Genomic DNA, 15,318 nt, shown 5'->3' on the forward strand with positions numbered 1-15,318 from the left:
ATTGAGATCGAAAAAGAGAGAAGAAGCCATCTAGCTAATAACTATGGACCCGTAGGTCTGAGGTAAACTACTCACACTTCATCGGAGAGGCTATGGTGTTGATGTAGAAGCCCTCCGTGATCGATGCCCCCTCCGGTGAAGCTCCGGAACAGGCCCCAAGATGGGATCTCGTGGATACAGAAAGTTACAGTGGTGGAATTAGGGTTTTGGCTCCGTATCTGGTAGTTTGGGGGTACGTAGGTATATGTAGGAGGAAGGAGTACGTCGGTGGAGCAACAGGGGCCCCACGAGGGTGGAGGGCACGCCTGGGGGGCGGGTAGGCGCGCCCCCTACCTTGTGCCCTCCTTGTTGATTGCTTGACGTAGGGTCCAAGTCCTATGGATCATGTTCGTTCTGAAAATCACGTTCCCGAAAGTTTCAATCCGTTTGGACTCCGTTTGATATTCTTTTTCTGTGAAACCCTAAAATAGGCAAAAACAACAATTCTGGGCTGGGCCTCCGGTTAATAGGTTAGTCCCAAAATAATATAAAAGTGCATAATAAAACCCAATAATGTCCAAAACAGAATATAATATAGCATCTAACAATAAAAGTTATAGATACATTGGAGACGTATCAGACTCCATACTCTTGGCGCGCCCCTAGGGGGCCGGCCGCTCTCCCTCCCTCCATTATGTACGTTGCAGGGGGCACCCCAAAGACACACCAAGTCTTCTCTTAGCCGTGTGCGGTGCCCCCCTCCACAGTTACACACCTCGATCATATTGTCGTAGTGCTTATGCGAAGCCCTGCGCCGGTAACTTCATCATCACCTTCGCCATGTCATCGTAATGACAGAACTCTCCCTCGTCCTCAACTAGATCAAGAGATCGAGGGACATCATTGAGCTGAACGTGTGCTGTGCTGAACACGGAGGTGCCGTACGTTCGGTGCTTGGATCGGTTGAATCGTGAAGACGTTCGACTACATTAACTGCGTTACTAAACACTTCCACTTTTAGTCTACGAGGGTACATGGACACACTCTCCCCTCTCGTTGCTATGCATCTCCTAGGTAGATCTTGCGTGCTCGTAGGTAATTTTTTTGAAATACTGCATTCCCCAACAGTGGCATCCGAGCCAGGTCTATGCGTAGATATTATATGCACGAGTAGAACACAAAGAGTTGTGGGCGATAATAGTCATACTGCTTACCAGCAACGTCTTACTTTGATTCGGCGGTATTGTTGGATGAAGCGGCCCAGACCGACATTACATGACCGCGTTCATGAGACTGGTTCTACTGACATGCTTTGCACACAGGTGGCTGGCGGGTGTCTGTTTCTCCAACTTTAGTTGAATCGAGTTTGACTACGCCCGGTCCTTGTTGAAGGTTAAAACACCACACTTGACGAAAAATCATTGTGGTTTTGATGCGTAGACGCCCGTAGTAGCCACGTAAAACTTGCAACAACAAAGTAGAGGACGTCCAACTTGTTTTTGCAGGGCATGTTGTGATGTGATATGGTCAAGATGTGATGAGATATAATTTGTTGTATGATATGATCATGTTTTGTTAAAGTTATCGGCAACTGGGAGGAGCCTTATGGTTGTCTCTTTATTGCATAAGATGCAAGCGCTATATAATTGCTTTACTTTATCGCTATGCGATCGCAATAGTTGCAAAAGCAATAGTTGGCAAGACGACCTTGTGACGACACGTTGATAGAGATCAAGATGATGGAGATCATGGTGTCATGCCGATGACGATGGAGATCATGACGGTACTTTGGAGATGGAGATCAAAGGCACAAGATGATGATGGCCATATCATGTGATACGTCCATTTTGCATCATGCTTTTATATCGATATTTATTGCATTATGGGCTGTTATTACACATTATGTCACAATACTTATGCCTATTCTTTCTTATTTTACAAGGTTTGCATGAAGAAGGAGAATGCCGGCAGCTGGAATTCTGGGCTGGAAAAGGAGCAAATATTAGAGACATATGCTGCACAACTCCAAAAGTCCTGAAACTCCACGGAAGTCAGTTTTGGATTATATAAAAAATATTGGGCGAAGAAAGCACCGGAGGGGGGCCACCCACCATCCACGAGGGTGGGGGCGCGCCCTACCCCCTGGGCGCGCCCCCTATCCCATGGCCCCCCTAGTAGGCCTCTGGTGCCCATCTATGGCTATATGGAGTCTTTTGCCCTGGAAAAAATCATAAGCAAGCTTTCGGGACGAAACACCACCGCCACGAGGCGGAACCTTGGCGGAACCAATCTAGGGCTCCGGCGGAGCTGTTCTGCCGGGGAAACATCACTTCGGGAGGGGGAAATCATCACCATCGTCATCACCATTGATACTCTCATTGGGAGGGGGTCAATCTCCATCAACATCTTCACCAGCACCATCTCATCTCAAACCCTAGTTCATCTCTTGTATCCAATGTTTGTCCCAAAACCTCAGATTGGTACCTGTGGGTTGCTAGTAGTGTTGATTACTCCATGTAGTTGATGCTAGTTGGTTTACTTGGTGGAAGATCATATGTTCAGATCCTTTATGCATATTAATACCCCTCTAATCATGAACATGGATATGATTTGTGAGTAGTTATGTTTGTTCCTGAGGACATGGGAGAAGTCTTGCTATAAGTAGTCATTTGAATTTGGTATTCGTTCGATATTTTGATGAGATGTATGTTGTCTTTCCTCTAGTGGTGTCATATGAACGTCGACTACATGAAACTTCACCATTGTTTGGGCCTAGGGGAAGGCATTGGGAAGTAATAAGTAGATGATGGGTTGCTAGAGTGACAGAAGCTTAAACCCTAGTTTATGTGTTGCTTCGTAAGGGGCTGATTTGGATCCATATGTTTCATGCTATGGTTAGGTTTACCTTAATACTTCTTTTGTAGTTGCGGATGCTTGCAAGAGGGGTTAATCATAAGTGGGATGCTTGTCCAAGTAAGGGCAGTACCCAAGCACCGGTCCACCCACATATCAAATTATCAAAGTACCGAACGCGAATCATATGGGCGTGATGAAAACTAGCTTGACGATAATTCCCATGTGTCCTCGTGAACACTTTTCTTTATATAAGAGTTTTTCCAGGCTTGTCCTTTGCTACAGCAATGATTGGGCCACCTTGCTGCACCTTGTTTATTTTTGTTACTTGTTACCTGTTAAAAATTACCTTATCACAAAACTATCTATTACTGATAATTTCAGTGCTTGCAGAGAATATCTTACTGAAAACCGTTGTCATTTCCTTCTGCTCCTTGTTGGGTTTGACACTCTTACTTATCGAAAGGACTACGATAGATCCCCTATACTTGTGGGTCATCAAGATTCTTTTCTGGCACTGTTGCCAGGGAGTGAAGCGCCTTTAGTAAGTGGAATTTGGTAAGGAAAAATTTATATAGTGTGTTGAAATTTACTGCCACTTGTTACTATGGAACATAATCCTTTGAGGGGCTTGTTCGGGGTATCTTCACCCCGACCAGTAAAGCAAAGAGTTGCTCCTCAACCTACTGAACCTACTGAAACTTTTTACTTTGAAATTCCTTCGGGTATGATAGAGAAACTGCTGGCTAACCCTTTTACAGGAGATGGAACATTACATCCCGACTTGCACTTAATCTATGTGGATGAAGTTTGTGGATTATTTAAGCTTGCAGGTATGCCCAAGGATGTTATCAAGAAGAATCTCTTCCCTTTATCTTTGAAGGGAAAGGCATTGACATGGTTTAGGCTATGTGATGATATTGGATCATGGTACTACAACCGAGTGAAATTGGAATTTCATCAGAAGTTTTATCCTATGCATCTGGTTCATCATGATCGTAATTATATATATAATTTTTGGCCTCATGAAGGAGAAATGATGTAGCACAGACTAGCGAGATGCTAAATTGTGCGAGTCACGACCCGATTTTTCACGGTACTAGAAACAGCAAGAAGATCTTTCAACAGCCATAAAAAAATATTCTAGTCGATGTAGATATTAAATCAGGAATAAATAGATTTCTGCCCCTGCAATATAACAAGAACAAAAATTGACCTGCAACAAGATTGACGAGGATCAATCTCAATACAGTGAAAAATGATCCGTGAGATCGCAGAAGCACAGCAACTTGGCGTCCCCAACCTGGGGCCTTTTCTTTGTTTTATACAACTCTCGGTCAAACTAATCTCAACCAAATAACCTCCCCTCTACACGGCCGTAGCCGGACTTATATATAGGCGACGCGCACGTAGTAAACTGACTTGCATACGAGACCTACCTAATCTGGACTCTCTCTTTCCTATCCCAACAAAACAAGGAATTAAACGATTTAATTATCCGGCACGCTGATCACCTAGTAACTAATCTGGACTCCAAAGAAAACTAGGAGTACGTAACTAGTAGTACAAACGACTTGACCCTCCCATATCAATTGATCGGCACAGCTCCTCCAATAGTTTATGTAGCACATGGCGTTCTGAAGGTGGGCTTAACTTCATCCTTCTTCGGTTCAGTTGGTGGAACTTCAAAACTAAAAGAACCAATTTGTAACACATTCCGAAGATTATCTCTTGCACTAGAGGCCATATCATCCCCTCCTCCTTGAAACGAAGCCGTCCGCGATTTCGTGGTAGCTTTGGAGACCCTCTTTTGAACTGAAAAAAAATCCTCTTTGATAGCATTGGCATACATTGGCCGCAATATACATCGCCTCCCAGTGTCCCAAAAAGAATAAGTATTGGACCTCCCATCATGTGTGGCACGATGATCATATTGCCATGGCCTCCCCAATAACAAGCGACATGCATCCATTGGCAAGACATCACAAATTACTATGTCTTTGTAGTCACCAACTGAAAAATTCACGCGCACCTTATGAGTAACTTTGAGTTTGCCAGACTGATATAACCACTCAATGCAATGTGGTTGCGGGTGTTTCCACATAGGCAACGCTAAGGCATCCACCAATTCCTTGCTGATAGCATTAGTGTAGCTTCCACCGTCAATGATCATCTTACAATTGGTGTTGTGGACCTTGCACTGAGTCTGAAAAATATTCCAACGCTGCCCCTTATCCTCAATGTGATCCTCTTGCACTCGTTGCACCATTAGTGAAGGATATGTCTCAGCAGCTTCAAAACTCACAACCACATTTTCAACATCCTTAGATTTGTCACTAGAAGTGCCAGAAACTGCCTCTTCATCACTAGCAGATGCATAGCCATCTCTCGTGAGCAACACTCTTTTCTCATTAGGACATTCACGCTTCATATGTCCCCTTCCTCCACACTTGAAACACTCTATGTCATTAGTGCGCCCGGTAGACTGTGCATTAGAATTAACCATCGACAGTCCTGATTTTGAAGCATCCTTTTGCACGGAACCATGAGAGCGATTTGATGATGTCGCCCTAGAGCTAGGACCGGTATCCTCACTCTTATACTGCGAGCGTCGCCATGTGTTCAAAGTGGTACTTGGAACTGTGTTGACTTGGCGCCACTTAATCTGTTGTTCCGCATGCATAGCTTGGTGCATAAGATCTTGTATGTTGTAGTAGACCACCATCTCAACACGATCCTGCACCTCGATATTTAGCCCGTTAAAGAAACATGCCATGGTCATCTCCGGATCCTCCGTTGTCCCAGTACGTATCATAATAAATTCCATCTCCTTGTAATATTCATCAACACTCATATTACCTTGAGAGAGCCGCTGCAACTTGTTGTACATATCTCTTTTATAGTGCTCAGGAACAAAATGTTGCCTCATGAATTCTTTCATACCTTGCCAAGTCGTCGGGCGATGTCTTGAATGAAAAATTTGATTTCACCAAATTGGCGCGTAACCGGTGAACTCAATTCCAGCAAGTTGAACTTTCTTCTCCTCGCTATAATGATGGGCATAAAAAATTTGATCAACACGCATCTCCCACTCCAAATAGCCTTCTGGTTCGCACTTGCTGGAGAACGAAGGGATTGAAAATTTTACACGCCCAATTCCATCATCCAAAGGCACACGCACAGCTTGACCAACTCGGTCATGCACTCTACCATGAACGGATGTTTCGGGACGAGGCTCATAGTGTCATGGTCGTGGCGCGCACCCGCGTGGTCAACGCCATCATCGAAACCAACATCTCCAGCATGATGGTGTGCCGCCAAACGGCGATCATGCACGCCAGCATGTCCATGGCGAGCTGGTGGTGCATAATGCAGTGGAGTAGCCGGAACAGTCTGTGGTGGTGCAGAATTCATTGCCGGCATATTGATGATGTCTGCCAAACCATCGAACCGAGTGATCAGGTCATCTATCCTTTTGCCGAGCGCATCATGACATTGCTTGATGTAGTTGCATGTATGGTCAAAACCATCCCGAATATTTTGCGGAATATCATCCGCATACACTGGACGTACTATTTCCTTGGAATCAGCAGCAACCTCATCACCCTTGTTGATCGAGGTTGACATCTTGATTAACACAGTACCATGAACAACCTTAGCTCTGAATACCACTTGATGTAGCACAGACTAGCGAGATGCTAAATTGTGCAAGTCACGGCCTGATTTTTCACGGTACTAGAAACAACAAGAAGATCTTTCAACAGCCACAAAAAATATTCTAGTCGATGTCGATATTAAATCAGGAATAAACAGATTTCTGCCCTTGCAATTTAACAAGAACAAAAATTGACCAGCAACAAGATTGATGAGGATCAATCTCAATACAGTAAAAACCGATCTATGAGATCGCAGAAGCACAACAACTTGGCGTCCCTAGCCTGGGGCCTTTTCTTTGTTTTATACAACTCTCGATCAAACTAATCTCAACCAAATAACCTCCCCTCTACACAGCTGTAGCCGGCCTTATATATAGGCGATGCGCACGTAGTAAACTGACTTGCATATGAGACCTACCTAATCTGGTCTCTCTCTCTTTCCTATCCCAACAAAACAAGGAATTAAACGATTTAATTATCCGGCACGCTGATCACCTAGTAACTAACCTGGACTCCAAAGAAAACTAGCAGTACGTAACTAGTAGTACAAACGACTTGACCCTCCCATATCAATTGATCGGCACAGCTCCTCCAATAGTTTATGTAGCACATGGCGTTCTGAAGGTGGGCTTAACTTCATCCTTCTTCGGTTCAGTTGGTGGAACTTCAAAACTAAAAGAACCAATTTGTAACACATTCCGAAGATTATCTCTTGCACTAGAGGCCATATCACGAAAGCATTGCTCAAGCTTGGGGGAGGCTTAAGTCAATGTTATATTCATGCCCCAATCATGAGCTCTCAAGAGAAATTATTATTCAAAATTTTTATGCTCAGCTTTCTCTCAATAATCACTCCTTGCTTGATACTTCTTGTACACTTGATCTTTTATGATGAAGACTATTGAATTCAGATGAGATTTATTGGAAAGAATTAAATGCAACTCTAAAGATTGGGAACTCGACGAAGGTAAGGAGTCAGGTATAACACCTAAGTTTGATTGTGTTAAATCTTTTATGGATACCGATGCTTTTCGTGAATTTAGCACTAAATATGGACTTGACTCTGAGATAGTAGCTTCTTTTTGTGAATCATTTGCTACTCATGTTGATCTCCCCAAGGAGAAGTGGCTTAAATATCATCCTCCCATTGAATTAAAAGTAGTTGAACCTATTAAAGTTGAAGAAAAGACTATCACTTATAATGTTGATCCGATTGTTCCTACCGCTTATATTGAGAAACCACCTTTCCCTACTAGAATAAAGGATCATGCTAAAGCTTCAATTGTGGTTCGTAAGAGTAATACTAGAACACCTACACCCTCTGAGCAAATTAAAGTTGAACCTAGTATTGCTATGGTTAAAGATCTCTTGGTTGATAATATTGATGGGCATGTTATTTACTTTTGTGATGAAGCTGCTAGAATTGCTAGACCCGATACTAAAAATAAACATAGACCTGTTGTAGGCATGCCTGTTATTTCTGTTAAAATAGGAGATCATTGCTATCATGGCTTATGTGATATGGGTGCTAGTGCGAGTGCAATACCTCATTCTTTATATGAAGAAATTATGCATGATATTGCACCTGCTGAGATAGAAGGTATTGATGTTACAATTAAGCTTGCCAATAGGGGTACTATTTCACCGATTGGGATTGTTAGAGATGTTGAAGTCTTGTGTGGGAAAGTTAAATATCCTGCCGATTTTCTTGCTCTTGGTTCCCCACAAGATGACTTTTGTCCCATTATATTTGGTAGACCCTTCTTGAATACTATTAATGCTAAGATAGACTTCAAAAAGAATATTGTTTCTATTGGTTTAGGGGATATGTCTCATTATTTTAATTTTGCTAAAATTCGTAGACAGCCCCATGATAAATAATTGCCTAGTAAAGATGAAATTATTGGTCTTGCTTCTATTGCTGGGCCTCCTAATGATCCTTTAGAACAATATTTGCTAGACCATGAAAATGATATGTTTATGAATGAAAGAAGGGAAATAGATTAAGTATTCTTTAAACAGGGACCTATTTTGAAACACAATTTTCCTGTCGAAATTCTAGGGGATCCTCCTCCACCCAATGGTGATCCCGTGTTTGAGCTTAAACCATTGCCTGATACTCTTAAATATGCTTATCTGGATGAAAATAAGATATATCCTGTTATTATTAGTGCTAATCTTTCAGAGCAAGAAGAAGAGAAATTATTGAAAACTCTGAAGAAGCACCGCGCTGCTATTGGATATACTCTTGATGATCTTAAGGGCATTAGTCCCACTCTATGCCAGCACAAAATAAAATTAGAAAAAGATGCTAAACCGGTTGTTGATCACCAATGACGGTTAAATCCTAAGATGAAAGAAGTGGTGATAAAAGAAATACTAAAGCTTCTTGAGGCATGTATAATTTATCCCGTTGCTGATACTCAGTGGGTAAGTCCTGTCCATTGCGTCCCTAAGAAGGGAGGTATTACTGTTGTTCCTAATGATAAAGATGAATTTATCCCACAAAGAATTGTTACAGGTTATAGAATGGTAATTGATTTCCGCAAACTAAATAAAGCTACTAAAAAGGATCATTACCCTTTACCTTTTATTGATCAAATGCTAGAAACATTATCTAAGCACACACATTTTTTCTTTCTAGACGGTTATTCTGGTTTCTCTCAAATACCCATGTCAAAAGAGGATCAAGAAAAGACCACCTTTACTTGTCCTTTCGGCACCTTTGCTTATAAATGTATGCCTTTTGGTTTATGTAATTCACTGTCTATGTTTCAAAGATGTATGACTGCGATATTCTTTGACTTTTGTGAAAAGATTGTTGATGTATTCATGGATGATTTTTCTGTATATGGAACTTCTTTTGATGATTGCTTAAGCAACCTTGATCGAGTTTTGCAGAGATGTGAAGAAACTAATCTTGTCTTGAATTGGGAGAAGTGCCACTTTATGTTTAGTGAAGGTATTGTCTTAGGGCATAAAATTTCTGAAAGAGGTAATGAAGTTGATAAAGCTAAAGTTGATGCTATTGAAAAGATGTCGTGTCCTAAAGACATTAAAGGTATAAGAAGTTTCCTTGGTCATGCTGGTTTTTATAGGAGGTTCATTAAAGACTTCTCAAAAATTTCCAGGCCTCTGACTAATCTCTTACAAAAAGATGTTCTTTTGTCTTTGATGATGATTGTGTAGAAGCATTTGAAATACTTAAGAAAGCCTTGATTTCTGCACCTATTGTTCAGCCTCTTGATTGGAATTTACCCTTTGAAATTATGTGTGATGCTAGTGATTATGCTGTAGGTGCTGTGTTAGGACAAAGAGTTTATAAGAAATTAAATTCTATCCAATATGCTAGTAGAACTCTAGACAGTGCTCAAAGAAATTATGCTACTACTGAAAAAGAATTTTTAGCAGTTGTATTTGCTTGTGATAAGTTCAGACCTTATATTGTTGATTCTAAAGTAACTGTTCACACTGATCATGCTGCTATTAAATATCTTATGGAAAAGAAAGAAGCTAAACCTAGACTTATTAGATGGGTTCTCCTACTACAAGAATTTGATTAGCATATAATTGATAGAAAGGGAGCTGAGAACCCCGTTGCAGACAACTTGTCTAGGTTAGAGAATGTTCTTGATGACCCACTACCTATTGACGATAGCTTTCCTGATGAACAATTAGCTGTCATAAATGCTTCACGTACTGCTCCATGGTATGCTGATTATGCCAATTACATTGTTGCTAAATTTATACCACCTAGTTTCACATACCAGCAAAAGAAAAAGTTTTTCTATGATTTAAGACTTTACTTCTAGGATGACCCACACCTTTATAAAGAAGGAGTAGAAGGTGTTATTAGACGTTGTGTACCTAAGCATGAATAGGAACATATCCTACGCAAGTGTCACTCCGAGGCTTATGGAGGACACGATGCTGGAGATAGAACTGCACATAAGGTACTGCAATCTGGTTTTTATTGGCCTACTCTCTTCAAGGATGCCCCTAAGTTTGTATTGTGTTGTGATGAATGTCAAAGAATTGGTAACATTAGTAGACGTCAAGAAATGCCTATGAATTATTCACTTGTTATTGAACCATTTGATGTTTGGGGCTGTGATTATATGGGACCGTTTCCTTCCTCTAATGGGTATACACATATCTTAGTTGCTGTTGATTAAATTACTAACTGGGTAGAAGCTATTCCAACTAGTAGTGCTGATCATAACACCTCTATTAAGATGCTTAAATAAGTTACTTTTCCGATGTTTGGAGTCCCCAGATACTTAATGACTGATGGTGGTTCACATTTTATTCATGGTGCTTTTCGTAAAATGCTTGCTAAGTATGATGTTAATCATAGAATTGCATCTCCATATCATCCACAGTCTAGTGGTCAAGTAGAACTGAGTAATAGAGAGCTTAAATTAATTTTTCAAAAGACTGTTAATAGATCTAGAAAGAATTGGTCAAAGAAACTTGATGATGCATTATGGGCCTATAGAACTGCATATAAAAATCCTATGGGTATGTCTCCATATAAAATGGTTTATGGAAAAGCATGTCACTTACCACTCGAACTAGAACATAAGGCATATTGGGCCATTAAAGAGCTCAATTATGATTTCAAACTTGCCGGTGAGAAGAGACTATTTGACATTAGCTCACTTGATGAATGGAGAACCCAAGCCTATGAGAATGCCAAAGTGTTTAAAGAAAAAGTCAAAAGATGGCATGCCAAAAGGATACAGAAACGTGAGTTTAATGTAGGTGATTATGTATTGTTATACAACTCCCGCTTAAGATTTTTTGCAGGAAAACTCCTCTCTAAATGGGAAGGTCCTTATGTTATCGAGGAGGTCTATCATTCCGGTGCCATAAAAATCAACAACTTCGAAGGCACAAATCCGAGGGTGGTGAATGGTCAAAGAATCAAACATTATATCTCAGGTAATCCTATAAATGTTGAAACTAATGTTATTGGAACCGTAACCCCAGAGGAGTATATAAGGGACACCTTCCAGAATGTTTCAGCCTCCGAAAAGGAAGAGGTATGTGGTACGGTAAGTAAACCGACTCCAAAACAGTTCTAATAGCAAATTTTCTCTGTTTTGGAATATTTAAGAAAATAGGAAAATAAGAAGTAGTCCAGAAAGGACACGAGGCATCCACGAGGGTGGAGGGCGCGCCGCCTGCCTCGTGGGCACCTCGTGTGCCCTCTAGACTCCGTTTTCTTGCAGGATACTCCTTTTGGTTGGTAAAAATTCATTATATAATCTCCCAAAGGTTTTCACCATCGTACCATGCAAATATCTCCTATCTTTGTTTTGAGCTGCTTTTCTGACAGATCTAGATCACCATGACGTCTTCAAGCGCCCCCAAAGACAAGTTTTTTGAGAGGGTCATCAACCCCTACCTCGCGGAGGTGCTGCAACACCCTCAAACCATTGAGTTGCGTGAGGGGGTGCTACACATCCGCGATGTTGAGGGACCAAGGAGGACCGAAAGCGTGGATACAAGACTCGAAGCAATGGAGCAACAAGTTTTGAAGTGCCAGGCGATGGTGGAACACAGACTTGACGCCAACCACATGATGATCGCGGAGTTCACCAACAATCACAAGCTGGATGCCAAGAACATTGGGGAGACCATCTTCAAAATTCACGAGAAAATCGAGCACCTCCAAGCCCAGATCTATGACCTACAAAACCAAAACTATGAGTATGAATATAGATTCAAGAGGATGAGTTTGGCTGCAGATTTGAGGATCCCGGAGACTCGATCATCCTTCTATGATGGTGAGCCTATGCCTTGGAAGATGGACGACAAGCCTACATCGTCAAAAACTCCATCATCACTACCACCAAAGGAGAATTGAGTATTGGGTATGGGCACTCCCCTTGGCAACTTCCAAGCTTGGGGGAGTGACCCGGTATCGTATCACCATCACACTTTTATCTTTACCATTTTTCTTAGTTTGATCCTTTTGGTTATATCTTGATCTAGTAGAATAAAGTTTTAGTATGATCTAGTTTTGAGTTTTGCTTTATGATCCTTCTATGTAATTGAGTCAGTGAGCTATATATAATAAAGATTAGTGTTGAGTCAAGGGCTTTGCTATCTTGCTATGATCTTGAGAAAAAAGAGAAAGAATAAAAATAAATAAAGAGATCATATTGATCTTATGGAGGGTAATGACTTCACATATAAAGAGTATGATGAATAAAAGTTGTTGAGAGTTGACAAACATAATTTTAGTCATTGTTGCAATTAATAGGAAGTAATAAAGAAAGAGAGGTTTTCACATATAAATATACTATCTTGGACATCTTTTATGATTGTAAGCACTCATTAAAATATGACATGCTAAAAAGTTGATGTTGGACAAGGAAGAAAACGTAATGGGTTATGTTTTCTTACATCTGAAATAAATTATATTGTCATGGATCATCCAACATGTTGAGCTTGCCTTTGCCCCTCATGCTAGCCAAATTCCTTGCACCAAGTAGAGATACTATTTGTGCTTCCATATATCCTCAAACCCATTTTTGCCTTGAGAGTCCACCATATCTACCTATGGATTGAGCAAGATCCTTCAACTAAGTTATCATTGTTGTAAGAAATAAAAATTGCTCTCTAAATACGTATGATTTATTAGTGTGGAGAAAATAAGCTTTATACAATCTTGTGATGTGCAAGAAAAAAAAGCGACATACTGCATAATAAAGGTCCATATCACAAGTGGCAATATAAAGTGACATTCTTTTGCATTAATATTTCTTGCATCCAACCATAAAAACATATGACAACCTCTGCTTCCCTCTATGAAGGGCCTACCCTTTATTTTTGTCTTATACTTTATATAAGAGTCATGGTGATCTTCACCTTTCCTTTTTTACATTTTATCCTTTGGCAAGCACTGTGTGTTGGAAAGATCCTGATATATATAGCTAATTGGATGTGGGTTTCGTAAACTATTATTGTTGACATTACCCTTGAGGTAAAAGGTTGGGAGGCAAATCTATAAGCCCCTATCTTTCTTTGTGTATGATTAAAGCTTCATACTCATAAGTATTGCGCGAGTGTTAGCAATAGTGAAAGACTAAATGATAGTTGAGTATGTGGACTTGCTGAAAAGCTCTTATATTGACTCTTTCCAATGTTATGATAAATTGCAATTGCTTCAATGTCTGAGATTATAGTTTGTTAGTTTTCAATGAAGTTTCTAATTCATACTTGAAATTGTGAATGAATTGTTACTTTAGCATAAGAAATCGTATGATAATATATATATATATATATATATATATGTTGTTGTTATAAGAATGATCATGATGCCCTCATGTCCGTATTTTATTTTATGGACACCTCTATCTCTAAACACGTGGACATATTTTTCGATATCGGCTTCCGCTTGAGGATAAGCGAGGTCTAAGCTTGGGGGATTTGATACGTCCAATTTGCATCATGCTTTTATATCGATATTTATTGCATTATGGGCTGTTATTACACATTATGTCACAATACTTATGCCTATTCTCTCTTATTTTACAAGGTTTGTACGAAGAGGGAGAATGCCGGCAACTGGAATTTTGGGCTGGCAAAGTAGCAAATATTAGAGACCTATTCTTCACAACTCCAAAAATCCTGAAACTCCATGGAAGCCAGTTTTGGATTATATAAAAAATATTGGGCGAAGAAAGCACCGGAGGGGGGCCATCCCACCATCCACGAGGGTGGGGGGCGCGCCCTACCCCCTTGGCGCGCCCCCTATCTCGTGGGCCCCCTGGCAGGCCTCCGGTGCCCATCTTTGGCTATATGGAGTCTTCGCCCTGGAAAAAATCATAAGCAAGCTTTCGGGATGAAACACCGCCGCCACGAGGCGGAACCTTGACGGAACCATTCTAGGGCTCCGGCGGAGCTGTTCTGCCGGGGAAACATCCCTCCGGGAGGGGGAAATCATCACCATCATCATCATCATCGATCCTCTCGTTGGGAGGGGGTCAATCTCCATCAACATCTTCACCAGAACCATCTCATCTCAAACCCTAGTTCATCTCTTGTATCCAATCTTTGTCCCAAAACCTCAGATTGGTACCTGTGGGTTTCTAGTAGTGTTGATTACTCCTTGTAGTTGATGCTAGTTGGTTTACTTGGTGGAAGATCGTATGTTCAGATCCTTTATGCATATTAATACCCCTTTCATTATGAACAAGGATATGATTTGTGAGTAGTTACGTTTGTTCCCGAGGACATGGGAGAAGTCTTGCTATAAGTAGTCATGTGAATTTGGTATTCGTTCGATATTTTGATGAGATGTATGTTGCGTTTCTTCTAGTGGTGTCATGTGAACGCCAACTACATGACACTTCACCATTGTTTGGGCCTAGGGAAAGGCATTGATAAGTAATAAGTAGATGATGTGTTGCTAGAGTGACAGAAACTTAAACCCTACTTTATGCGTTGCTTCGTAAGGGGCTGATTTGGATCCATATGTTTCATGCTATGGTTAGGTTTACCTTAATACTTCTTTTGTAGTTGTGGATGCTTCCAAGAGGGGTTAATCATAAGTGGGATGCTTGTACAATTAAGGGCAGTACCCAAGCACCGGTCCACCCACATATCAAATTATCAAAGTACCGAACGTGAATCATATGAGCGTGATGAAAACTAGCTTGACGATAATTCCCATGTGTCCTCGGGAATGTTTTCCTTTATATAAGAGTTTGTCCAGTCTTGTCCTTTGCTACAACAAGGATTGGCCCACCTTTCTGCACCTTGTTTACTTTTATTACTTGTTACCCGTTACAAATTACCTTATCACAAAACTATTTGT

General features: G+C 40.8%; 1 protein-coding gene across 1 annotated transcript; it reads right to left on the minus strand.

Annotated features, from left to right (window-relative positions):
* Positions 1-4,450: 4,450 nt before the first annotated feature.
* Positions 4,451-5,557, minus strand: LOC147958737 (uncharacterized). The gene has a single exon (XM_087536404.1). It carries the CDS (start codon positions 5,555-5,557, stop codon positions 4,451-4,453), a length of 1,107 nt encoding a protein of 368 aa, XP_087392530.1.
* Between the last annotated feature and the right edge of the window lie 9,761 nt (positions 5,558-15,318).

The sequence above is a fragment of the Triticum urartu genome, chromosome 7A (assembly GCF_056163025.1).
Source record: "Triticum urartu cultivar PI428250 chromosome 7A, HENAU_Tu73, whole genome shotgun sequence".
NCBI classification, from domain to species: domain Eukaryota; kingdom Viridiplantae; phylum Streptophyta; class Magnoliopsida; order Poales; family Poaceae; genus Triticum; species Triticum urartu.